The sequence below is a fragment of the Coturnix japonica genome, chromosome 2 (genome assembly GCF_054131305.1).
Source record: "Coturnix japonica strain WE chromosome 2, WE-NBRP24, whole genome shotgun sequence".
Lineage (NCBI taxonomy): Eukaryota > Metazoa > Chordata > Aves > Galliformes > Phasianidae > Coturnix > Coturnix japonica.
The window spans coordinates 35,498,446-35,526,123 of NC_140664.1; the positions used below are offsets into that span (position 1 = coordinate 35,498,446).

General features: G+C 38.1%; 1 protein-coding gene across 3 annotated transcripts in view; it reads left to right on the forward strand.

Moving 5' to 3' along the window:
• The window catches only part of ATP6V1H (ATPase H+ transporting V1 subunit H), a 34,633-nt gene that overhangs the window by 2,241 nt on the left and 4,714 nt on the right, over positions 1-27,678 (forward strand). For 2 of the 3 annotated variants that reach the window (XM_015855597.3, XM_015855596.3), the window contains exons 3-13: positions 3,417-3,519; positions 4,143-4,232; positions 6,299-6,412; positions 8,023-8,127; positions 8,782-8,829; positions 11,400-11,497; positions 12,548-12,740; positions 15,932-16,110; positions 16,714-16,839; positions 18,404-18,505; positions 22,208-22,321. In XM_015855597.3, the coding sequence (XP_015711083.1) occupies positions 3,417-3,519; positions 4,143-4,232; positions 6,299-6,412; positions 8,023-8,127; positions 8,782-8,829; positions 11,400-11,497; positions 12,548-12,740; positions 15,932-16,110; positions 16,714-16,839; positions 18,404-18,505; positions 22,208-22,321 (1,272 nt within the window). Of the gene's footprint in view, positions 1-3,416; positions 3,520-4,142; positions 4,233-6,298; positions 6,413-8,022; positions 8,128-8,781; positions 8,830-11,399; positions 11,498-12,547; positions 12,741-15,931; positions 16,111-16,713; positions 16,840-18,403; positions 18,506-22,207; positions 22,322-24,467; positions 24,573-27,678 lie in introns of those variants that run through there. The other variant, XM_085539562.1, reaches the window with a different exon arrangement.

The window sequence follows — 27,678 nt, forward strand, 5'->3', positions numbered from 1 at the left end:
TACTTTTTCTGGGTTGTTTTTCAGATGGATTTGTTCCTGATTTAGCTCATACTGTGATATTCCAATGACTGTGCAGGCAAAAACTAGCAAGGTTGGTGTTGTAACTTGAGAGTGGCAGCTACCTAGCACTTGCTGTCAAGTCTACATGGCCTTTACTGTCTGTCTCACAGAAAATGTTCTCTGAGAAAGTCTGGAAACTGTTTTGTTCTGTTGGCTAATTTGTAGTTACTCAGGATGATAGTGGGAGTACAGAAGTTTGCTGTTGATCTGTTGACTGTTATTGGGCTGTTAAGATTGAGCTGTTGCTTTTGTCAGTTTAGGAGATGGTTCCATGTGGTATGGAGTTGCATTTTTGCATACATATAGTATTAATTGCTTGACTGTGTTTAGCGTGGTCCATTTATAATTTACAACCATTTATAATTTGCCTTTGCTCTTGGGATCCTCTTTTCTGTGACTATGTATAAAGACTGGGTAGTGTTGTTTATTTGTCAGCAATTTCCTGTATAACTTCTTTTGACCAGTAGGTAGAGCTGACGGTTCTTTCTCAGTTCATAAATGTAGAATTTGATTTTGTTTTGCTATGGACTCTACAAAAGAAGAATGTGCTAACTATTTTGTTACTGATGGATTGGGAGGGTAATGTACTGCTCCTGGCTGCCTGGCTAGTGATTGTACTGCGAGACTGCTCAGTGCTTGATGTCCTCTATAAGTCAATGAGGTTGTGTCTTGTTTATTATTCTGTTAAATATAAATATAATCTTTGAGCTTTATATTTACTGGTAACAGCCTGTCTGGTTGACAAAGATAGCTCCAAGGATGGGCGTAAGTGACTCTAGAGGGACTCTAGAGGGACTGAAGAATGTTGTGAAGACTAGTTCTTTGGCTGAGGAGTTTCCTTATCATTAGTTATGGGAAATATTAGATAAAGTTTTGGAACTTCTAGAGAGGAAACAATTATTTCTGGTTTTGAACATGTCCCTTCTACTTCAGCCAGGTTCAGGCATGAGAGTGTCTATGAGGCTGGCTGATGCTTTATGGGGGATTACTTTGAGAAGTCAGATGTTGCAGCTATATGGACCGGTATTTCTCGAACCAGGCACACTTTGACTGGAATCTGCTTGCTTCCAATGACCTGCTAGAAGCAGGTCAGAGTGATTTGTTCTGTCCTCTGGAGTAGAAGGAAGCTGGTGGTTTTCAAGGACACTTGAAAGTCTTTGTTAGCTGCTGAGCTGCTGTTCTGATGGTCTGTGCAGTTAGTGGTTTAAGCATCTGTGTAAATGTATGTTTTTCTGATGTTAACACATCAAACACATTTAAAGGCAGCACCGCTCACTACAGCAATCTGGAAACAAACAAACTTGATCATGAAGGAATGGCTTTTGTAGTTCTTTTCTGCAGTGCAGAAAGCTCCTTAGTGCAGAAGTAAAATGGCTTGCTAACAGCTAGGCTGCTGTAGTCTGACTTCTTGTTTTGGAGTCAACTCAAGCTAAAGATTAACCAGCATATTGTGCATTTCATCTGAAGGTTATAACTGTAAACTAGATGTCAAACTACACTAACATAGCTGCTGATTTTTGATGTTTTCTGTGTATGCTATTATCACACGTGTTATACACACACACACATAGTCATCATACCTAAATGCTGTACTTATGTTTCCCACTAATTTTCCAAAATTGGGCTGTGGAAATCTTTTAATTCTATTACTGAAACTCAGAAAACCAAGCTGGAATTTACCACAGATCAAACATCTTTGGGAGAAGAAATAAACAAGCCTTGGAACAATAAAATTGTTTTGGAAAATGAATGTGGTTGAGGGCAATTAGTTGTGTGCCTTTTGATTTTTTGGAACTTAAGGAGGTTAGAGATGTTGTTGTTTGATTGAAGATATGGTTCACCACTGTTGTATAGTGTGTGGTTGCTTTCAGCATTTGCCTCATATCACTGTCTTTATATGGGGTACCTTGTGTTGAAGGAAATGCAGTTTTGCTTGTTAAAGGTAGTGAATGATTTATGGGAGAAGTGAACTCTTCAGAAATTGCACCTTACTGCACTGTAGGTTTTCTGTGTCTCAATATTAGTTGTCCAGCAGTTGAATCCAGTGATTGCCCCTTTTGGTGCATGTGAAGTAATGTAGATGACTGGATGAAAGGATGAAATGCCTCGATGTCGTGGTAGGTGGTTCTGAAAGTGAGAGAGGCATTTGTAGCAGATGTACAAGAGTCCAGCATCATGCAAATGAAAAAAGGAAGAAAAGCTGCTGGAGAAAATGCCTAATAACAATTGTTGGGGGTTGGGGAGGGATGTGAAGAAATCATGAGTCTGTGAATCATCTTGACGGACCAAGCAATTTTAAAAGCTGTGGTCTTGCAAGTGGTGCTTCTTTCTTTTACATATCACCGTATCTACTTCACCCCAACCTTGCAGTCTAATGGGAGATGAAAGCAAAAATTTGAAAGCTTTCTTCCTTGAAGTTTGGCAGGCCTTTTCTAACAGCCTGCCTATAAACAATGCTCCTCTCAAGCTACAGCTTTTTCAGTCATTAAAGCTAAAAATGAAGGATTCAACTCCAGTTTCCTTCAGGCTTCCTAAGTGGCAATATTCTTTCAAACAAATAGCTCATTTGGTTACTGTATATCACTATTACCTGGGTGTCCCTAGATTGGTCAGCATTGATTGAAACATTTGTGGTTGCTAGTTTGTGGTAGTTATGACCAGTATTTATGGCAAAGGGTTGGTCCTTCTTTTTCAATTGCTCCAGCTATTTTTTAATGGGAGAGGTAATGGGTAGGTAGAAGGTGTTTTTGTAATGAGGCTAACCTCATTAAAGGAAAAATAAAATTGAGAGAACGGTGTGGGTCTTATTTATGTTTCTGTAGTTTATAAATCCAGGTAAAACAAAAAAAAGTGAAATTTTTCTGTGCGTTTACCAAGATTTTAATGAATATTTAGTTGAAGAACATCTAGAAACCAACCTGGAATGTTGAAAAGATGAATTTAAAAGGATCTATGCTGCGTGGCTTTGAAAAGTGGAAGAGGCAGCTGAGTCAGTGGAAATGGGAAGAAGAGATGAATCTTGGAAACACTGGCACAAAGCAGTGTCTAATACTTAACATAGCCCCTATTTTTTATGGAGATGATGGTAATGTGTACAATTTTCTTCTTTCCTGAATCAGTCTTGGTATTAACTAGTAAAACTAGTCGCCTACTAGCCCTCAATTTAAAAAATAAGTAATAAGGATATGGAGAGGCTGTTCATTGTATGTGATACTAGTTGCAGAAAGGACCTCTTTGTTTTCTGCTGTAGAATGTAGGATTAGTAATGCGGTACTGTTGAGAAACCAAGTTGAAAGTGGGATGTTTTGAAATAACTTGCTTAAGTGATAATAATGGTTCTGTATTTTGCTTTTCAGAGGGCAGATGATCTCAGGTGAAGACTGTGAATTTATTCAAAGATTTGAACAGAAAAGGAATCCAGAAGAGAAACAGGAGCTGCTGCAAACAGAAGGCAATCAAGTAACTTTCTTTTAATACTACCTCTTTAGGGGAGGAGGATTGAAGGAAACTTTATTTTAAAGTTGACAATACAGTTAAGATGTTATGGAAGAAGTAGAAAACCTATATAAAAAGTGCCCTATGATCCTTTAATGATATTTCAAACCGTAGAATTTCAACCTTAAAGTCAGAGATTCTAGCAAACATTGAGAGGATTGGGCCAGGCAGGAGAGAGGGTGAAAACTGGAAGTTGCACTGAAGACATTCAGCTTTCTGAGTTTTTTTTCTACCTTAATTTTTAGACTATTCTGTGTTGGTTTTTTTTTTTCTTTTTTTTTTCTTCTTTTTTTTTCTTTTTTCCCCAAGTTGTAGTGTTTGACAACTGTGTAATAGGTAATAATCTGCATAGTGATGGAAACATATATGGTGAAGGTCATATGCCACGCTAATTACAATGCAGCAGTTCAGAGTTCCATATGACAGAATTTTTTTGTAATGTAATGCCAAATGGTATCTCTATGGCAATTAAGATGTTGGGATGCTCAGTGCCTATGTAAGACTTTACGTGATCTCATTAGTTAACAACTTTACGTTACCAAAAGAAATGATGATGAATACTAATAATAATATCTCTTATTTTCTAGTGTGCTAAAACATTTATAAACTTGATGACTCATATCTCCAAGGAACAGACAGTTCAGTACATCCTGACTATGGTTGATGATATGCTACAAGTAGGTCAATAACCTGTGTTTTTTTTTTAAGTCTTTAAATGAATGTTAGAGTGCTTTCTGAAGTCTCCATCAAGCTTGTATAGGTTTCATATTCTATGAAACTTTCAGGTTGTGTCTTCAGAAAGAAGTTAAATGTTGGAGCTAAAGTTGCATGGGTAATTTAGTCTTGCGTATATGCGTTCATGTTTTAAAAATAAATATGCCTATATGTTTTTCTGTCAGTTCTCAATCCTGTTTGATGCAAAACTTGGATATTCAGGAACAATTTGTGACCTCAGCCATTTCCCAGTGTGTGGGTAGGATATGGCAACTAACATGAACTTGTTGAAGCTTTTCCTATGAAGGTATCATTGTAGCCACCCTTTGCAAGAAGATGTAGTTCTTGCAGCTTTGGATTTCCAACATATGTTATACATTAGAACAATATGTTCTGAAATTTTGCATAGTTAGAACTGGAGACTTATTTTTTTTATACTGAGAACACGTTGAAGTTGTTGTGCTTTCTTCCTTTCAATCCTGTCTTCTCCATAGCTGTTATAAAATGAACTCATTTTTATTGATTTTTAGCTGGACTTCATGTAGCGCAAGTGCGAATGTTTGGTGATTTATTTTATTAAACACATTTTTCATTACACTGGTCATCATGGAGCTGAGGCTGTTCATTAAGACACTATCTCTGAGATGCTAGGGTTGTGTTTGGTTTTGTTTTTTTTCCATACCATAGTTTTTAACAGAAGACAGTAAGTTCGTTTTCTGTGGCTTTTGATATGTGCCTGGTAGAATGCTAAACATTTGAATAACGAGTTGTGGTCAGAGTTATGAGCATCAGATAACCAATGATACCTAGTCCTACCCATTAAGTGAGGAAAATGAAAATATGTGTGCCCCGGTGGTGCAAGTGGTAGGAATGCCGCATTGCAACACCGGAGGCCCTGGGTTCGAATCCCCCTGTGGCGCAAGTGGTAGAAGTGCCGCTCTGCTACACAGGAGGCTCGAATCCTGGGGGGTTGGACTCGATGATCTCTAAGGTCCCTTCCAACCCACACGAGACTATGATACTATGATACTATGCAGCCCAGTGCAGTACCTTTGCTACCTTCAGGGAAGAGTTAGCTGAAATTCTGACACTTGATAAGATGCCAGTATTTGGATCACGTATGCATTCAGCTGAATGTGTGGCACTTCAGTAAGTGGGCTTGCCTAGCTAATTTTTGGTCCGCAGTGTTGTTTCTAGGTTAACCATTGGGGAAGGGCCTTCAGTTATTGGGGTTTGATAAATTTCATGGGGAAGTGGAGACTCAGGTATTGTAGTCATGCAAGTTGCCTTATTATAGTGTTTTGAGCAGGTTTACCTTCCTTGATAGAGAGGTTTATACTTGTTAGTAGTAGCTTGACTTCAAAGAGAAAGCATCTCTTTAGAATAACAGCATATTATCCATAAGCTAGAAAGGTTGTGGAAATGCTGAGGAAGAACAGGAATCCAATTATTGTATTTTCTGAAAGTATGTGTTTAAAACAACTAGGAAATAAAGCTTCCCTTTCTCCTTTAGATTTCATGTCTTTGCTGATCTTCTTTAAGGTCGTAGGTGCTTTGCGTAACTGTTATTAGAGAAAATGCTAGAAGCAGCTGTGCATGATGCACTGTTTCAGGTACTTGTGGTATCTTGTAATTTAGCCTAGAAGCTCTCCAGAACAGATTGTAGTGTTTATGCCTTCTTGATGCTCAGGGTTCCTGAGGTGACAGCTGAACCAGCTTTTGTATGAAAGTAACAACGTGTAGGAAACTTTGTATAGATTTTATTGAAGAGGAGCGGTGTTCCTCTGTGTAAATAGCAGCCTTTAACTAGTCTCTCACTCTCTTATTCTGGTGTATTTTTTTACTGCATCAAGTATTGGAACACTGAAAAACAGCTAGGATTTCCAAGTTCAATTGTACCCTCCCTGCATCTCTAACTTGGTTAGTGTTGAAATGGATTGTATTTTCAAGTAACTATTGAACTGAAAATGTTCCAAGGCTGGTAATGTATATTAGCTTATCAATTATCCAACTCTCTTAATTTCTACAGGAAAATCATCAGCGTGTTTGTATCTTCTTTGATTATGCAAAACGTGGTAAAAACACTGCATGGTCCTACTTTCTGCCAATGTTGAATCGACAGGATCTTTTCACTGTTCATATGGTAAGATTTCAATAAATCTTGGTAATTGTTACAGTAAAATGCTGGTTTTGACTTTCTTTTGGAGGTTTTGGTGTCTGAAGTTTAATCGGCTGTTTAGACTGCAAAGTTTTCCTCTTGCAATCTAATTGCGTCATCTTGGCATAAGCTACACTTGACTACTTTTTAGAAGGAAAAGCTGTGTTGTTTGTTGATGTCTTTTTCTGGGAGACTAGAGCAGGTTTTCAATACTTGGAAGAGAAAGGGATTTATAGTGAGGCACAATAAGACAACCTTTGTGACAACTGTCATTTAATAGTTGTTGTGCTGTATGAATATTAGAATTCAAGTTCTAATCCAGTGGTGGGAAATATCTTTATCTCACTGCAAATTATTCTAGCAAGTTATAATAATGCTGCTTGATGTCTGTTTACAGTGGTTTGTAAACATACCGGTGAAGAAACAGTGGTTTTACTGTTATGGTGAGTTTACCCTTGCTGGTGGAAAGACCCCTACTCAGTCACTTTTCTGGTCTTCCCCAGCGAGATGAGGAGGTATTAGAAGGGTGAAAGTGAGAAAAATTGTAGTTTGTGATAACACTGTTCATTAAATGAAGGGGAGAGGTAGAAGGGAGACAAAACAACAGAAGACAATGAATTATGGTTTTAAGGGTCTCAGAAGCGTGGCAAACTGGAGATCTAGTGTCTCATGATTCAGAACATAAGGGTTTTTCAAGTTACTTAACTGTGTTCAGAAGTTTGTTTGACATATTTCAGGACAGAGAACATTGTACTCTCATTTGTATTTCTTCTAGCAAGCAGTGATAGTGCTGCATGTGTCTGTATACAGTACAGTGCAAAGGTGCATGAAGTGGTCTTTCTGCTGCATTATGGAGCTTTATGAAGGCACTGACCCTTGCTTCAGTAACTTATTTAGACTGATTCTTTATATATAAATGTTCCATGGTCACTGTGATCTTTGAAATAGGCTCAAATATTTCTGCAGTGTAGAGTTGGTTTGAAATTATTTGGAAAGGCTGGTATAGGAGTGCAGTTTTTTGGTTCATTGTATGTGTTCTTGCACCACAGACTTCATGAAAACTCTGAGCCTGGCAACATTTTTGCCTCAGCTTCATTATTAATTTTCATGTTGGTTTTCTGCTCTTCTTTTTCTGGGCTGAAATTTTCTTCCATCTTGAAAATGGCTTGCTTCAGCTGAAGGGGAAAAAAAACCCGAGCAACTTGAATAGCTTGCAACTCTCAAGCAATTATGGCTTATGCCAGTGCAGAAATAAGCGCACTCGTGTATGGTTTAGACCATTAAGTGTCATAGGGCTGATGGATTTCTAACTGACACTAGCCTGTTGATAAACCCATTCTTCTCTATAGCTTTTTGTGAGCATTATCAACTACAGCTATCTGATAACTTTCTGAGAATATACCACTTACTAGGTAGCATGTGCAAAATAAAGCAGAATAAACCAAGTTACTTGGAATCTCTATTCCTCTTACATAGGAAACAAGGAGGTTTCTCTAGGGGGCCATCTTTTGTTTAAACTTGATTTCCAGACACCCTCTAAGATTAAATCCTGAAACTGTTGTGTCTGAAAACCTTTTTATTGTATTCTCTTTCAGGCAGCAAGAATTATTGCCAAACTGGCTGCTTGGGGGAGAGAACTTATGGAAGGCAGTGACTTGAATTACTATTTCAACTGGATTAAAACTCAGCTCAGTTCACAGGTAAAAGCCTGCTTCTGTTTAAATGTTAGAATGACTTTCAGATTTCTATTTAAATTTTGGAATTAAGAATAAACATCTTTTTGGTTGGTTGGTGTTCATTCTCTCTTGGACACTAAGAAGAAAGCATGAAATTTCTTTTTTTCTTCTGTCTTTTGGTATTGTTTTGCTTCTCATAGCTAGCTACTACGACTAAAAATCCCATGGCAGCGGAAAGTGAACGTGGAAATGTTTTTTCCAGTTTAGTATACTAGATCTTTTTAACTTTTCATTTTTCACTTGAAGCTAAATAAATTTTTATTTATTTATTTGGACAGTATTGGTATGGCATTAGCGTAACGTGAACAGATTACTGCTGGCTTGTCCTTTAGATATGAATCTTTCTTTTTTGAATTTATATTTTGAGATTTACCCAGCTCTTCGCCTTATCAGAACCTCGTGATTTGTCATTCTCTAAGGTATTTTTGTAACAGAAGTGAGTTACAAAGAATAGAAAAACGTAATTCAGTAAGTATCTAATATTATTACTTAAAAGTATCTAATATTCTTTAGCTTTTTATAACTAGAGGGATGGGAGAATTGAATGAGTGTTGGGAACGACCCTTCTGTAAGTATGAAGGTCAGCTCTGAATTTCAACTTTTGTATTTTTTTGCTAGAAGCTACGTGGTACAGGGGTGGAAGCAGGAGCAGTCTCCACAAGTGATGTGAGTATTTCTTTAAGATTTGTTCATTTGGCATTTTAGGCGAACAATATCCACTCCTCAGATTAAGGTGCAGAAGTGTTCTGGGGTCAACAAAAAAAAATGGAGTTGGAACTGTGTTACAGAGTGCCAGGTGATGGCGCCAAGGAAGAAAATCGTTTTGGAAAACATTGTTTTCACAGAAAATACCGGCAGTGGAAGTGTATATTTTACAAGTTGGATTGGGTTGTTAAAAACTGCGGATGTATCTAACCTCCTCATTGTTGTAACTTGAAGAAGGGATGGGCAATTAATTTAACATTTGCACAATGCTGTTTAGCACTAAACTGTCTCAATAGTAGAAGATAAAGTATGAAGCTTATGACTCTTGTAATGTGCAGAACTTGAAAAGGCATATCGGATATTATAGCAAACATTGTCCCTTAAATCTCTGTAGCATGAAATTGCAAAGAGCGCTTTTGAAGCTGTAATGCTGTTCATATTTGAATAGGCTGAATTCAGGGGCGGGTAGATTATCATTTTCTCAGAAGTATAGCTATAATGAGTGTTGGGCTTAGAGATAAACTTCGGCAATATAGCAAATATAAGTGATCGTAACACTTGATTTTTGACTTGTGACACAGACAGTTTATTGTGGCTCTCGAATGTGAAGTAGAATTCATTGTGGGTTTTTTTTCTTCTCTTGCAACCCGAAAGTGTTCATAGTCTTCCAGAAGACTTAAATATGAACCTGGAATTAGTTTCTTTTAGAAAAATAGTCATAGCTTTGAAGTGTTAGCCTCCTATAGAGAAAAGCCTTTTAAATTACTGCCTGAGCAGAATTTAAAACAGTAAAGATGAAAGACTGCTATATATCACCATGGATGGTGGGGAAATTACAGCCTGAGCGTGGAATTTGAAGTGTGTCAGTGTTTGTGTGTAGCTCCATGTGCCATACTGATAGGCTTTGTTAGGTTCTGTCATCTGGCTGTATGACAGTAAATAGTTCTATTGCATGCCATACCATCCATTATAGAGCTGTAAGCTATTCCCTTGGCTTGCAATCTGTATTGGTTGTGCTTTAGCGCTGAATAGATGTACCACTGTAGGGTCTCAAAGCAGCAGAACCTTAGGATAATTAAGTTGGGCAAGTTTGCTTTTGACTTCATTACTTACTGATTTCAGATATAGCTTGTGCAAGATTTTCAAGCAGGTTCTGATTTATTTCAAAGTAAATTAGGGATGCAGTTATAGCATTTTTAGGTAGGGAATGCAGTCTGAGATTCATTGTGAAATTTCAATTATAACAGTGTTGGAAGAGAATGCTTTTATGATAAGCACCCTAAAAAGCTTGGTAATACGTAGGTTAGTAATGTAGATAAATTGATTATTTCAGGTGGACAGAATGTTTGTGTGTTTATAGTTGCTTTATTTACATGAGTGAATACTTACCTATCCAGTGAAATAAGTATTTGTTTTGAATCTAGATATCCAGACTCAGTTTTTACACAAAGATCTTGATAGAGATTAATTCATTCTGAGCTACTCATCAGACGTCAAGTTCTCTTTATTGTTTCTTATCTTATCTAGGCTTGACCTTCTATTGTGTAACTTTCCTACTGTGAGACTTTCAAGACACTTAGTAAAGAAGAAGGCTTATAGGGAAAAAATATATATATATTTATAGCATATCTGAGTATTAGTGAAGGTAATACCAGAAACTGAGCATAGAGAGAATAAAATACCAGTTCTGTAATACCTTGGGAGCCGCCTTCATGTTGATCAAAACCCATTTCTGAATTTCAGTTGATCTTATGTTACCACACAAAAAATGCATACTTTTAGTGATGAAAATCTGCTTAAACATTTGGTCTCTGATGGTTTGCATAGGAATCTGGTTGAAAGTAGAGTTCAGTGATGCATCTCACAACCTTTTCCTGATGGGAAAGTTTTAGTCTTGTTTTTCTTCTCTTAGCAAAGTATAATGTGCTAAGATTTTAATGAATAGAGAAAAAATTAAAGTGTAAGGCTGAAGTTTGATGATGGTTTTGCATGCTCATCTTCCTAATGGTATTTTTTCTGTATAAATATACATCTCATTATGATGAATGTAGTTAGGAATTGAATGTGAGAAGAAACCTTTGGCTACAAAGACTTCTAGCACACTTAACTAGGCTTGATTAAAAAGTTTGTTGTATTTTCCAAAGTTTACTCAATAGGGTAGCAATTGATTCTGCGGATCAAATGGCTTTGACTCTATAGTCAGACAGAACGTAGCCTCCATACATGCTAAAGGAATGCATGTTCAGATGGGCTATTAAAATATCTTTCTGTAATGATAAAAAGGTATTGCTTGCATGCCACTTCTTTCCTGCTCGAAACTCTTTTCTGTTTGTATTTTGCTTCTCAACTGCTGTTTTCATTTTATTTTATTTTTAAATAGAAACTTTAAAAATATTTACGAGTGAGTTGTCTTAACTCTGAAATGTTCCTGAAGAAAAGTGCATTGATGTATCTAGCAGAGCTTGATTTGGAAAACAAAGCTTTAACACAACCTCTCCTTTAAGAAGTGATGTGCTCTTCTTATCCCCTAGAGTTCCCAGTACGTACAGTGTGTTGCTGGATGCCTGCAGCTGATGCTTAGAGTCAACGAATATCGCTTTGCCTGGGTAGAAGCAGATGGGGTAAACTGGTAAGCGTTTTTTTTTTCACTTCATATGGATATACTTGACCTTGTGATAGGTCTCCAGTGACCTATTTTTGGAATGGAACTCTCATACAAAAGGCAGCTCCTCTGTTTGAGTACAAAGTCTATTTGAAAGTGAACATTAATTTTTCTGTTTGACAGTAATGAAGCTTGCAGATATAGGTACCAGTGTGAGTCTTTTATGCTATTTTGCTTTTCATGAAGAACTGTTCAGGTAAGTATCTAAAGCAGATTATAGGTGTTTGCCTTCAGCTTTGGTTCTTTGTTTTTTACTTGATAGAACAAGGACTGAAGAAATGAATTTCTGCTCATTTTAGCTCTTCATTTTGGAGTCGTTTAGTCTCAAAATATTAGTGAAAGGAGAAAATAATTAACATGGCTTTACCCAGATCTTTTAATACAAATTCTCTTCATAAAGATCTGCATGAGGCTGTCACTCATCTTTTAAAGCTGTCTACACAGCTTTTCTACCATGTCTGTTGGAGATAGTGGCTGTAGAATTTATATTTTAAGAAAGAATAACCTTGTACTCTGAATTAGAGAATACTGAAGGTAGCGGTTGAAATGAGGAATATCTCAAGGGTAAATGCTGGTACTACACCTGACATGGGATAATGCCAGGCACAGGCATAAACTGTTCAAGTTACAGTAAGTCTGCATTTCGACAAATTTGAATTTGTCTCAATTTTGATGACAGTCTTGTGCACATATATACTTTTTAACTTGGCTAGCCTTTATTTGACATTGACTTGTATTCTGGTTTTAACTGGGAAGAGAGTTAAAATTATTCCTACTACTTGGTGTAGTTTGGTGTTTTGGATTTGGGAGGGGTGTAATGCTGATAATGTGCAGATGTTTTAGCTTTTGCTGAACAATACTTGCACTAAGTCAGTTTTTTTTCTGCCTCTCATTCTGCCCTGCCAGTGAGGAGCTGGGAGTGCACAAGGGCTGGGAGGGGTCAGAACGAGGTCAGTGTAAAAGCACAGTGTATGTATTCATTATTTAAAAATCAAATGTATGCTGTTAATTTTTCAGTATCATGGGTGTCTTGAGCAACAAATGCGGCTTTCAGCTCCAGTATCAGATGATTTTCTGTGTGTGGCTGCTGGCATTTAGCCCTCAAATGTGTGAATATCTGCGTCGGTATAACATTGTTCCAGTGCTGTCAGATATTCTTCAGGAATCAGTCAAAGAGAAAGTAACTAGAATCATCCTTGCAGCATTTCGGGTGAGTGTCGGACTGCAATTGCACTGTACTCATCTCTCTATTGATTAGATCTCAGATGCTTATGATGCATTGCTGTTTTTGTTAGGCATTATCAGGTGTCTTGGACTGAATACTTAATTATCCCTTTTTATATGAGCTGAGCTTTGCTTCAGGTAGTAGATATGCTATTTCAGGTAATAGATGTTTACTATTCAGTGTTGTCTTAAAAAAACCCACAAAAATAAAGTTTGACAAATACTCAGTTAGTGTAGGCGCAAGTAGTTTGTGCCATCTTTAGTTTAGGGTTTTATCTACTAATGCTTGTCTAAATGGCTGGAATTTGCTAACAGTATGTTTTACTTTATGGATCAACTAGAATTAATTGTAATGAAAATACTGAAATTAAAACATGAATTGAAATATTATTTTAACCAGGTATCTCTTTGGCTGATCGACTCAGATTTTATCTATGAGTCCAAAAATGTATTTGTGGTCATTCTGATGAGGATATTTGTGTAAGAGTGCTCAGTTGTGTCTATTCTACCTGAAGTTCTCAGGTCTTATTTAAGTTAATTTGGAGTAACTAAGCATTGAGGCTTTGTTTTCATTGTGAGAATACAAGTTTGTGTTTATAGTTGCTAACTGTGCATGTACACATGGTTTTATGTATATATTTCTCAAGTGTATTGTGTGTGGTACTGGACTACTTATAAAAACTATTAATCCTTGTGTCTTGAGTTGGAGATGTAGATCTTGGATACTGTTAATTTCTCTGGATGCTGGTTGAGTTACAGTAGTAGCTGTTGAAAGCAAATTTGGGTTGGGCAACCTGTTCCAGTCTGTCACCATCTTCTGAGTGAAAGACTCCTTCCTAATATCTAACCTAAGCTTCCCCTGTCTCAGTTTAAGACCATTCCCCCTTGTCCTATCACTATCCACCCATGTAAATAGTCATTTCCCCTCCTGTTTATACGCTTCCTTCAAGAATTGGAAGGCCACAATAAGGTCCTCCCAGAGCCTTCTCTTCTTCAAGCTAAACAACACAGTGCTGCAGATGAGGCCTCACAAGAGCTGCGTAGAGGGAGACAATCACCTTCCTCTCCTTGCTGGCCTCTCCTCTTTTAATGCAGCCCAGAACAGTGTTGGTCTTCTGGGCTGCGAGTGCACCACTGCTGGTTCATGTCCAGCTTCTCATCCACCAGGACCCCCCAAGTCCTCCTCTGCAGGGCTGCTCTCAAGAGGTTCTTCTCCCAGTTTATATAAATACCTGGGATTGCCCTGGCCCAAGTGCAACAACTTGTACTTGGACATGGTTGAACCTCATTAGGTTTACATGTTCCCACTTCTCCAGCCTGTCCAGGTCCCTCTGGATGGCTTTCTTTCCTTCCCGTGTATTGTCTGCAGTGCTTAGCTTGGTGTCATCTGGAAACATGCTGAGGGTGTACTTTCTATTCCATTGTCTATGTCAGTGATAAAGATGCTGAAGAGTACTGGTCCCAAGACATACCCTTAGAGGATACCACCTGTGACCAGCTTCCACCTGGACATAGAAATAATGATTACAAGCCTTTGACTGCAACCAGTCCACTAGTTCTTAGTCCATCAAGCATTTTGTCTTTCCAATCTGTACCTCTCTGATTTAGAGAGAAGGTTGTAGTGAGGGACCATGTCAAAGGTAGATGACATCTGTTGCCCTTCCCCTGTCTACTGGTGCTGTTGCTCCATCATAGAAGGCTACCAGATTGGTCAGGCAAGATCTGCCCTTGGAGAAGCCATGCTGTCAGTCTCTGATCACTTCTTCATCTTGTATGTGCTTTAACATGGTAACTGGGAGGATCTGCTCCATGACCTTCCCAGGCCCAGAGGTGAGGCTCACTGGCCTGTAGTTCCCTGGGTCATCCTTTCTCCCTCACTGCTTAGTTACTCTAAGTTAACTTAAATTTCACTGTGAAATGCTTGTTATCCTCTATTTGGTATGACTTACGTAATAGTATTTTGAGTAGCTTTCTGTGTATTTCTGTCTCATAAATAACAAAGAGTCTTTTTAGGACACTTTTTCCTACCTATTCCTTGAACTTTTTAGGTTTTGTGATCTTTTAAGATCTGTGATTTGTTATTTTGTCAGCACTTACAACCCTAAGTAGGTAATTCAGCATTTCTTTCTGTAAATTATCTTCACTTACTGAAATAGAAGTGCATTTATTTTTTTTTTTTCCCCCACATTAATGGCTGTGTAGAATTAACTTTAAAAGCTGTAATTTGACTTAATTTTAAGTGGGAATTTTTTAACATCCATTTACAGCGTTCTATCTTAGTAATAATGTAAGAATAGAGGTTCTGTGACATGAACAGGAGTGCAGTCCAATTCCTTCTGGTGTGATTGCATGACATATTTCAGGTAGATATTAAGACTTATTTATATGAACATATGTCCTTTGCTTAAGGACCTATTTTTTTTTCTATGGACTTCATGTTGTAGTAGAATGTGTAGGTGGCTAGCTCAGAAGAATATAATCTAAATCTTGTTGGCCAAAAACGGAGTGAATAAATAACATTGGAACTTGACTATTACATTCTGTGGTTTTAATTCCAGCAATAAGCCTATCTTTGTATAAAACTAGCTAGTTGGAATGTTCCCAAATTCAAAAGAAGCTGATCTAATCTAGATGCTAGCTCTTGAGTTAGATGGCTACAGGATTTTGAAGGCTTTTTTGCTTTATACTGTTGCTATGTGGAAAGTGAACATGATAATCACAGATGAAAGCAGTTGTTTACAGCAGAGGCTCTAGGATTTAGGATATTCTGTTGTGACCTTTACTTTTTCTTTGAATGGTCTTCTGCTCAGTCCTATTTGACGTAGAAAATGATCAAAGCAGGTAAATTATTGCTTCTCTACGTTTAAGGTAGCATACCATCTGGGAGGACAGTGGTCAAAGTGACCCAAGCTTGAATGCAGGGTTCTTAGTGGTAAGAAATATGAATACTCCTACATTGTATGTTTGGTCCTAGGCAGCTTGCACTGCTAAATATAGATGTAGAGCAGCTACTATTTGGTAGTTGTACTTCTTTAAAGACAGTATTGCAGGAAGTGCTCAATCTTGCCTAATAGTCATTTATTAAAGTATGCCAACCAGGATTTCTTAGTGATACTAGTCTTCCACAATAGTCTGTTGTTTAAAACCAAAATAAAAATCAACCTTTTATGTTGCTAGAATTTGCTGGAGAAATCTACTGAGAGAGAAACTCGCCAAGAGTATGCTCTTGCCATGATTCAGTGCAAAGTTTTAAAGCAGCTAGAGAATTTGGATCAGCAGAAATATGATGATGAAGACATAAGTGAAGACATCAAGTTTCTACTGGACAAGCTCGGTGAGAGCGTGCAGGACCTTAGGTATGTTTTGAAGTGTGAACGTTTTTCAAAAGCACAATCCAACAAATCTTGGTTTAAAAACCTTTCTTTTCTTTTTTAAAGTTTTATAGTATATGTAATTACAGCACTTAAATGATGGCCAATAAGGTATGTATAGGGATTCTGGTTACATATAAGTTTCCTATTCAAATAAGTATTGGCTGAACACAGTCATTACTTCTGGATATGTAATCTTCGTAACTGATTAACTTCCCCAGTTTTGCTAAAGACTGCTTAATTAGTGTTTTGCTATACACATCAACTCAGGATTTTGATAGTGCTGACGTAGTTCTTGTTCCTTAGTAGAAGTTGAACTGTACTGTAGTTTATATCAAAAGTTCTGTTGTGTGAAAGACGAGGACAGGGATCCTTGATTGGAGAAATTAAATGTAGAATCCATGCAAAACAGATAGAGAATCCCCAAAAGGCAAGGAGCAGTTCTAATGCTCTCTACAGAGCAGTCTTTAGACGTGTCAAATGTGTTACAACAAATTGTGCTCCAACTTTCAGGAGGCAGGCTTTGGCACACAGTTCAGACTCCATGGAAGTGTAGCCAATATTTCATTTGGGTTTTTTGTGCTGCAGCTCCTTCGATGAGTACAGTTCTGAGCTCAAGTCAGGAAGGCTGGAATGGAGTCCTGTACACAAGTCTGAGAAATTCTGGCGGGAGAATGCTGTAAGATTAAATGAGAAGAATTATGAACTACTCAAGTAAGTTTTCAGTTCTTGAATCATGTAATTCTTTAATTCAAAAGTCAGATGAATTTGCATCCACTTTATTTCAACACAAGTGTCTAGAACAAGAGCAAGTAAGGGCATCCATTTCTTCCAGTATCTGAAGGGTGCTTACAGCAAGAGCGGGGCTGGTCTCTTCTCACTGGTGACAGGTGACAGGATGAGAGGAAATGACCTCAAGTTGTGCCAAGGTCAGTTTAAGTTGGACGTTAGAAAATACTTCTTTACAGAAGGGATAGTTAAACACTGGAATAGGCTGCCCAGGGAGGTGGTGGAGTCACTGTCTCTGGGTGTGTTTAAGAGCCGTTTGGATGTGGTACTCAGAGATACGATTTAGCAGAGGGTTGTTAGAGTTAGGGTATGGTTAGGCTATGGTTGGACTTGATGATCTTTGAGGTCTTTTCCAACCTGAGTAATTCTATGATTCTATGATCCTGCTTTTGTTGGAATGGATGGTCGTTTTTGGTCTTTTTTTTTCTTACTTTGTACTGTATGTTTGGTACTTTTAAAAACTTATTTCATATGCTGAATTGTTAGTGTTTTACTGATCAAAATGTTTTGACCATGGTTAAGCTAGAAGTATTTTTTCTTAAATGTAAATGCATACATTTGAATCTTGTAATGCATGTATTTGGAAAGCAGCTATATGCCTTAATTGTCTGTTGACAACTGTGTTATCACTGGTTTGAGGGAACACACTTCTCTTGAATTAGTGTTCAATACCGTGATACTACTTCAAGGAAAATTAAACTTACTGTACGATATACTGGATTTGAGGGCATAGTGCTTAGTGGGTTGATGGTTGGACCAGATGACCTTAGTTGTCTTTTCCAACCTTAATTATTCTGTGTTTCTGTTTGTTCCAGTTTATTTTGAGTCAGTCGAATAGAAAATTTTTAGATTAAGCTGAATCTTAAGCTTATCTTTCTTAGTGAAGTCAAGTTCTTGTTTGCTGACTTCTGGAATCATGCACTCAAAAGAAGTCTGGGTTTTAAATTGCTGTGGGAGCTGTTGGTTATCTAATTGGGTTGTCATTAAGTGATAATGTGTTGTTCTTCCTATTTGGTATCTACTAGTAAGTGCAGAACCTAACAGAAAGCAGGAGATCAAGTGAAGTGTATGTTATGTTGGAGGACATGATGAGCAAGCTGATTCTGAGCTTTAGATGTGCCTCAGTTCCTCTTTGAGAGCACATTCCTAGATTCCTCCTCACAGAGGCTAACAGTAGCACTCCGGATGTAGCCCCTTGCTTTGTCATTAGCAATGGAATATTGTACGCTTCTAAATCCATGGTGCAGGATCCTGGGTGCAGGAGCTGGGGAACAGCATGCGTGTGTGACTGGAGTTTGCTGAGTAACAAAAGCAGCAGTGGCTGCCTTGTGTGTTTTGTTTTTGTCTGTGTGGTTGCAAACTTGGTTCTAAGCTGATAAAATAACAAAAATAAAAACCAAGAAAAGCTACACAAATACACAAAATAACAACAATAAGAAAAAAAAAAACATACAACAAAAATCTGGGACTTCTTTGTTTCTTATCCTAGAATCCTGACAAAACTTTTGGAGGTTTCTGATGACCCACAAGTACTTGCTGTAGCTGCTCATGATGTAGGGGAGTACGTGCGGCACTATCCCCGTGGAAAACGGTAAGAGAAATGCTGGTATGTATTGTTGTGTTTGTCAGTCTGTTTCTTGACACTGGGACACAGTATATACTTGACTGGATTTCTTTTTCTCTTATGTTGAGGTATGGTACCTAGGGATCATAGGTGTTTGTTAAGGGTAGTTTACTGGGAAGGTGTCACAGATTGGAAAATCCAAGCTAGATCTCTGCCTCAATATATTCTAGTGTCCCTTAAAAGTGAGAGGAACCTATGTCCAAAGCAGTCTAGAATAGCTTTTTCAGTCTAAATCAGAAGACCTTCATAGGAAGAAATTAAAATAGCTAGTAATAATTCAATCACTGTATCATTTTTGCCATTTTTAACTATTTAACTTAAAGTTGTGATAGGCTATTTCAGTGATGATTAGGTACTTTTGTTTAAAGCTGCGGAGACTTTTGTCACAGCTTATATTTAGGAAGTGTTAGTACAGATTCAGTTATCGCTCTGATGTTTTCTTTTTGCTACTCAAATTTCAAATTTTAATTGAAAATGGTATGTATCATAAGCATACCAGAATGTGCAGACGTGACTGTTTTCCTTTGTTTTACATTAAAAACTACAAGCAAATAAGTTACCAGCTGAATAATTGTATCTGTAAAGAAAAGAGACTACTGAAGCAGAAAGGAGCCTCTTGGTTTTTTGCTTGTCAGTTAGTCACCAAAAGGGACACGTGACAATTATTGCAGCAAAGAAGCAGTTTGTTTCTGGTTTCTCTATAGAGTTTAACTGGAAGGTTGGATGTGGCTTTCTAAGCTGGCTAGAAATGTCATGAATATGTCTTTTGTGTACTGCTGGGCATGATTCTTCTAATGTCAAGATAGCAGATCATAACTTTGTTTGCCAGAAGGACTTCTCACTTTAGAAAGACTCCCAGGCCACATAAATCTTGTAAGCAATTTGAACTGAAGGTATTTCCAGATTGTTGGAGTAAATTAACTGTCTCTTGCAGGTCTACTAAGAAAGACCAGAGGTGCTGAGTATACAGCTTGTACAGCTTGTACAGCAGTGCTATATATTTTCCAAATAGCTCCTGTGTATTCCAAAGAGATTTATGACAAGTAGTATTTCAGGTAGAGGCAATGTATCTTTTCGTGTGGAAGCCCATGCTGCTGCCTTTAAGGAAGCAAAGCTGAAGGATTAATAGAGAATACTTCTGCTTCAAGCTGCCCTTAGAAGCAATTTTATCAGATGGTTGTTGTAATCCTTAAACACATTGCCCATATGCAGTCAAGTATGGCATAATAATTGGCCCAGTATGGCTGTGCATTTGCTGGACTGAACCTATGAGGTCAAATGAATGGACAAACAGAACCTGTATCCAAGGCAGTCAGCTCCACTTCAGGTGGGTTCTGTGGATTGGGAGGTTGTGGTGTGGAAGCAGGACTCCTGAAATTGAGGAAACCTCAGGACGAGGAGACAACTGTCAGGAGCCCCCAGTCCTTGTAACAGCATATGAGGAGGTGTAGATGAGGGCAGGAGCAGTGGCATAACAACCCTCCCCACCCCCTGACACACACACATATATAGGAAGTGTGAGTGACTAGAATGAGCAAACAGGGCATGGCACATCACATTCTCCTGGCTGGTGACTAGGACCTGGGCAGAAGGAGAAGAATGGACCAGTCGAATGAATGGTTGTGTGGATGGTGTCACACTCAGGGTTTTGGTACTATGATCTTGGGTGCATCTTTAATAGGCCAGGTATATTGACATCAGATGAAACACATCTGACCAGGAGGGATAAGAGTGTTCTGGGCAGCAACCTGTCTAGACTGATTAGCTGAGTTTTAAACTAGATGTGATGTGGTAAGGAGATGTATTTCTGAATGACAGAGTAGGACCAGGGAATGCTGATACTGAAGAAAACAGCAGGAGAAATCTTACTGTTTCCAGGGGAATCTGGGGGCTTTCTCCAAGAAGATAATATAGCTGATAGCCCAGCTTATGTGCCTCTACACTAATGCATGTACTAGGGGAAATAAGTGGGAGGAGTTGAGAACTGTGGTGCAACAAGAAAACTATGACTAATTGCTGTCAAGGAAACATACTGGGATGAATTGCACAGCTGGAGGGCTACAAAAATTACTCAGAGGGTGGCAAGGCACTGGAACAGGTTGCCCAGAGAAGTTGTGGATGCCTCATCCCTAGTGGTGTTCAAGGCCAAGTTGGATGGAGTCATGGGCAGCCTGATCTGGTTGTGGTAACCATGGCCCCACAGCAGGAGGGTTGGAACTGGATGATCTTCAATGTCTTTTCAAACCCAAGCCCTTCTATGACTGCTATTATTTTCCCTGCCTCTAGCTGGAACTGCACCTCTGCTAAGCTGCTATACCCTATCCTCCTTGGCTGTTAAAACTATTCAGAAGTGTATTGTCCTTCAAAAGGAATTATTGCTGTCAAGTAACAAGTGTCCCCAATTCTAACCCACATTCTTTCTTTTTAATGAAATTCTTATGTATAAAATATATAAATATTTTGTTTCCACACACAACCCTGACTTTTAACAATTTTCTGTTCTGAAGGACAAACTAAAGTTTCTCAGGATGTTTCTTTTAAGGAAATTCATTGTAGAGTCTGGTTTATTCTAAAGTATGACTTAAGAAATTATAGGACTAAAGGATTAAAAAACTTAATGGCTGTGTGTCTGTTCTCACAAGTCCATTTCTTAACATAATGGTTTTTCATCTGAAGCTATTTACTGCTCCCATGCTTTTGGCTGGCGTTTCGCAATGTTTTTTCACTTGTATGATTTGCTCTGAGAAGGGATGGTGTCCATTGGTTTAGAAGGAGAATTCAAATGTCTTACAGATTTTTTTTTTCTCTAAGTGTTCCTCATCTCTTAAATGGATCATCCTTAAGCCTTTGAAGGTTTCAGCAGTTAATTAGATCCTGACATATCATGAGTTTACCTTCTGCATATAGCACAGACTCAGAGTTCAAGTTCTGTCTAACCTTCCACTTCATATAATAAAATAAAAGAAACTGTCTTCTCAAGGCAATATTGAGTTCTTTAGCAAGTTGAGAAAAGTAAGCGACCCTTTCTGTGAAAAGGATCATTGCTTGATGGTTAAAAATTAGGGAAGTAGGTAGTGAATAGCAATCTTTCTTCTGATGTGAATCCTTTAATAAATTTTAAAAAGCAACTTGTTCATTAGGTAGTGTGAGAAATTTGTATTAGTGATGTGTCAGATAATAAGTATATGTATATGGGAACTGTTGAGTCAGGGCCTAAACCACTGAGCACCCAGGGAAAGGACCTGGTCAGCCCTGGGAGCACAGGTGAAGGCAATTCAGCTGTGTGACTGGAAGGGGTGGAGCCTGGCTGGTACCTCTCTTAGCCCCTATTTAAGAGCTGACTGCCATTGGGGAAGGATTTCTTCCTGGAGATCCCTCCTTGGTGGAGCTTTCCCCTGTGAACCTGGAATCTTTTGATACAGGTGAGCAATGTTCTTCACTTCACTTATCGCATCTTTCCATTTTCCTGGTTCTGTTGTCATCACACCCTTGTTGTAATGCCTTTCCTGTTGTATTGATCTGATTGCTACAGTGTGTTAGGAAATAAATACTTTAATAAAATACCTATAATAGCTGATTAAATTTGGATGCCTTGACTATCTAGTAGATGGGTAGGATAGCTACCCAGAAGCTGAAGTAATGTGGGGAAAAAACTTTTTTCTCTTTCAGAGTGATTGAACAACTTGGTGGCAAACAGCTAGTAATGAACCATATGCATCACGAGGACCAACAAGTTCGTTATAATGCACTGCTGGCTGTGCAGAAACTGATGGTTCACAACTGGTATGTAAAGCTTTTTTTAACAGTAAGAAATGTTGGGCTAGAAAGGGATACCAGTATCTTAATGTGCTTGCGTGGGGCAGGAATCAAGCTTTCCTATGGTAAAGCTGAACTCCTTAAATGGTAAAGTGATATGCTTCTCACTGAGTGTGTGGTTGGACATTGAAACAGGCTTTCCAAGGAGGTTACAGCGCCAGGCTGCCTGATTTTAGGAAGTATTGGGATCATGCTTTTTGATGCAGGACAACCTAATACATCCTATGTGGAGCTAAGGGAAGGACCTAGTCCTTGTGGGTCCATTCTAGCTCAGGGTATTCTGTGGTTCTATGATGCTCATGTTTAAGGTTATAGTTATGTTATCTGTGCTTTTATGGCAGTTGAATTGAGTAGCTTGACTGTATGGAAATGAAGTGATCTAGTAACACGCTTACATGAACTGTTTGATACTTATTATGAGCTGCGATTCAGGCTTGCAAAACTGTGAAGTCATGAAAGTGGTAACAATATGTATGCGCATCCTAACAAACTCATTAGTCTTGGCTGAGTTAAATGGTAGGCTGAGGTATGAGTTGGTATTGCAAATACTATAGTAGCAGTTGTTTGACAAGACTGCATGTCTGACTGGTCTCTTGCACTGTTCATTGCTCTAATTTTTTCCACCACACTACTATTTTCCTGTTTCCATTTTGAGGAGTGTTCTTTAAATTTTTCTCGAGTCTTCTGGAGCAGCAAAAACTTGCGGGTTGCTTGATTAGATGAAGTTGAAAATCACTCTCTTGTTTCTCTTTCATCACTTGCCCAGAATGGCATTTAAAGTGAGGCTTTTCCTTTCTTTGTTTTTTTGACTAGATCTCTAATAACCTCCAAAAATCTTGAACTCTGCTGTAGAAATGGCTGGTGGGTCAGACTGCAATTGCATTAGAGGGAGAATAGGACTTTTATAGATGAAGTTTTGAAGTGCTGTTAGTGTGAAACACTTGAGTGTTCACATAGCTTCAATATAACCTGTCATATAGATTAGGTATGCTGTCTAATTTTATCTTTTTAAGACTAAAATGTTAGTTCTTTGTAGTACCTGTAACTTCTGTCAGATAGTTGGTTTTTTGTTGTTTTTACTGCTTATACAGTTTGGTTTTCAGTGAGAGTGGTAGGGGAGTAGGGGAAAGTGGCAGATTCTTTAAGTGACCTATTCTCTGTAGAAAACAAGCTGTGAAGGGTGACAAAAGCCTCCTGATTCCCTTCCCCACCATGCATCTTTTCCTATTAAATAATGGTAATTTTCTGCCTTTCTTTCTAAAGTACTTGGTTTTCTAACTCACATACTTATTATTACATTCACATTGTCATACTTCCTCGTTCGTACTGCGGAAAGACTTATCTAACAGAGAAACATACATTAAAATTATATAGAGTGAATGCTCTCTACCTGTACGGAGGACTTTGATAAATAATACTCATTTTCTGTATGTGTGTAGTTACAGACTAATGTGTGGTGAGGCACAACCTAATTAAGGGACAGGACTTGTGTATTGCACTCCACCTTGCTTCTCAGTTTGGTGATATCAAAACAACACACACACACACACACACACAAAAATCAACTATTACATGTTCATGGTATTATAAATTCTCTGTTACGTAATAGAGACCTAATTACTGAATTTCTCTTAAATAAGGGGAAAGGTCTTATTTGTTGTGTGTTTTAATGTCTTAAAAATTTGGTAATAAATTGGCGCCTCCAATTTGGGCGCCTCCGGTGGCGCAGTGGTAAGAACGCCGCTTTGCAACACCGCAACACTGGAGGCCTAGGTTCGAATCCCCCCTGTGGCACAAGTGGTAGAAGTGCCGCTCTGCTACACAGGGGCTCGAACCCCGGGGGTTGAACTCAATGATCTCTAAGGTCCTTTCCAACCCGCACGAGACTGTGACTGTGATATCTGTGAAAAATAGTAATCTTCTCCAGCATGTTCCTCACTGGCAGTACAAGTTTTTCTGGGACCCTAGCCTGACTTTTCTCATTTTCAGCTCATGTCTGAGCTGAAAATATATCATATCATGATATATTTTAAATATATCAAATCTGCTCTTCTGAGTTTGCCTTGTTTCTTTCTATAGTGTGAACATATCAACCCCTGCTTTTCTTTCACAGCTTCTGAAGCTTTGGACTTGAGAATGGAGAGAGAAATTGCAGTTAAATCTAGTTTCAGATCTACAGAGGTGTCAATAAAAAGTTAGTGCATTTTTCGGACTTGTATTGCCAGCTCTGTAGGGATTTTTCATTAATACTTATTGGAAGGAGAGTCTTTGGGACCTATTGTCCTTGTCAGTCCTCATAACTGCAAAATAAGTGTTCTCTTGTAATGGACTTCAGGTAAGTGATGTGGTTTTTTTTTTGGTTTTTTTTTTTTTTTTTTTTTTTTAGCACAAGCTACATGTAAGAAGCTAAATCTGTCTTTGTGTAGATCTGGCTTTTGATATGTATGAGCTGCTCTTCAGTTTCATAGCTTGTGTGGGGAGAAGACAGTCCCTTTTTAGGTACTGCATAGTGCAGTTCAAGGTCTACTTGTTTAGCATTGTTTTGCCGTAATTTGGCAAAGTCAACATTTTGCTTACCTTGATCTTCAGAGATGGAGAAATAAATGATTTCCCCTTTATTCCTTGTATTTTGGAATTCCATCTATTTCACCTGAGGCAAGTATTTTCTCTTTGAGTTTGATTGGTGCGGTAAAACCCTGCATTACTGTCTGTTGTACGTGTGTGACAGAAGCAATGAGGCTCTTCCTACATCCTGGAGCCTAGCAGAGGACAAGCAAATAAAGGCTTTCTCTGCTAGTGTGAGTACTGTACCTAGAACATAAGAGTGAGGAAAACTTCTGTAACTGTAGTGAAGGACTGCCACGGAGTAGCTGAAGTGACGATCTGTTTAAAACAGCCCTGTATCCTTAGACTGCTATTAAGTCAACTAGGAGATGATTAATTTCTAAGTAATTGGAGTGGTTCATTACAGGCTGCTCAGCTGTCTTTTCTGTAGGGGATTTTAAGTCAGGGATAAATGGGGAGGAAATCAGACTGTCAGGCATTCTGTTTAATGGCAAAACTAGCTTGGCAAAGACAGCAACTGCTGACAGGTTGGTTTTTGTTTTTTTTTTCAGGTGAAGTAATTTAATAGAGTTATTCCATTTATATTTGCATGTTAAATGATCACGCGTTTGAAGCAGGAAGATAACATACCTTTTTTTAGCGTTACTTGATGTCTTTAAATGGTAACTTATACCATGGTTTAATTTCACTTGAACTAAGTGCATGTTAGTCCTGGCACTACTGACGATTGAAAACCTGTTATTGGCAGATGACGGAGTTTGGCATGGAGATGATACTGTAGGATTTTTTTTCTACTGTCTTTTTTCTCCTGCTGTACCTTTTGTGTGTATGTGTGAGAAGCATCCTTGGCTTTGATAGTATTCAGGAGGGTAGTGCCCAACGTGACTGTTTTATTAATGTGAATTGATTTTGGTGATCTAACACTAATTGGAGCGATCTTTTCAATTGTGCATCAAAAACTATCAAATATTAAGTTCTAAAATGACAGTCCTTAAGTATCCTGTTTTAAGGAACCTGTGCAGGTTTGTGATGAATTGTGTTCTCTATCTCTGCAGAAGGAAAGGTGGAAGGGTGACAAATTATGGTAACATGGATATGCTTCCTATGACAAGGGAGTAACTGTCTTACAGAATTATTGTCAGCTGGGATGTGCGGAGGTGTATTATTTGTGCTCTTTTTTTCATGGAAGTGTATCATAAAATATGGTGGCTTAACCTCTGTAGATCAAAGATTTTCAGTTTTCATTAAAGTGCTAAAACCACGGTGGATCTGGCTGCAAGTTCACTTTTCCTCTGGCTCAGTCAGGATAATGACTGAACTTGCAGCATCTTTGGTGTTTGCTCACATTGAATGAAGTACTAGACCGTGTTGTTGTGTCTTTCTGCTTAAGGCTTAGTAGTGAGTTACTTTTAGTGAGGGATTGTGAATGTTACCTCTGGGCTCAGGTGTGATGCCTCATTTCTGCAGTGTCCTTTCACCTGTGTGGGCTGTGAGCTGGAGACCTTCAAATGAGTAGGCTTTTAGAATAAAAAACAGTTCAGTGAATAGGCATCAGTGTTCAGAGTATGAGTTGGAGGATATTAACAATGGGAATTAGGACGCATGATTGATGCACATCTATTGGAAATAGAATTAATAAACTGCCTATTTAACAAAGCAATGATTTCAAAAAAGCTTTAGATAAGCTTTTTTCAGAGAGAGTTTACCAGGCACAATTACTTGCTCTTCATCTTTTAAAATGACTAGTTGTGCTGAGAGACATTTAAAACAAACAAACAAACACAAACAGCCTAAAATTTGTGATGTGATTTATTTAGAAGCTGTTGTTCTAGGGTTAATATTGAACGATCAGCGCTTCTTATTATTCTTCTATTTGGTTGGATGCTATTATCCAAAGCCTATGCATCTCCGGAGCTTCTGACCCTTACTGGCTCTTGTACCAAGGTAGTAAACTGGCAGATATAAAGTCTACCCCAAACCCCTCAAGGGAGATGTAATGCTTGACACATCAGGTGTGAAATCTAACGTTTATCTAGTTTCTTGGACTTCATTATTAATACTATTCCTTCTCAGTTGTTAACTACCTAGAACTTAACTAATACAAAAACTTGAGCTATAATGAGTCAAACTGAACAATAATCCAATTAATTGTAGGCACATTTGAGACATAGCATTAGTGCTCTGTCCTTTTATGTGGACATAAATGTGTCCTTGTATAGTTTTGGTCAATATTGTTAAGGACTGTAGCTTGTGTTGTGCTTGTGCTCTCTGGGATTTTACACTGTGTATTTTTTTTTCTTATGAGATCTGCACCATTTGTAAAATACTTAATTTCTAGAGTTTCTGTTAATGAGACAAGTGTTAACTGAGCAGGATAGCTGGTGTTTTATCTCTTTAAAGAAATGATTCACTTCCAAGCTCTGTCCTGAATAATAAGAAGAACAATGTCACCAAAGAAATTTCTGATAGTTTCAGTTCTGATTGGTGTTACTTTAAAGATGTCATGTCCTCACAACTTTTGATTATAAAATTCAGTTAAGTGATCTATGGCAGTTTTGAGGTGTTACGTACAAGGCTGAAGCTCTTAAATATTGAAAGCATTTTGCTTATAGCTCATTGTGCCAAGTGAATCACAATACAGAGCCACTTCTGAACCAAACTGCATGATTTAATCTAGTTCTTTTTAATTCACCGAATGTCTCTGAGTGAGTGTTAGCTCATAACAAATCACATAAATGAAAAATGACTTTATCTTGTTT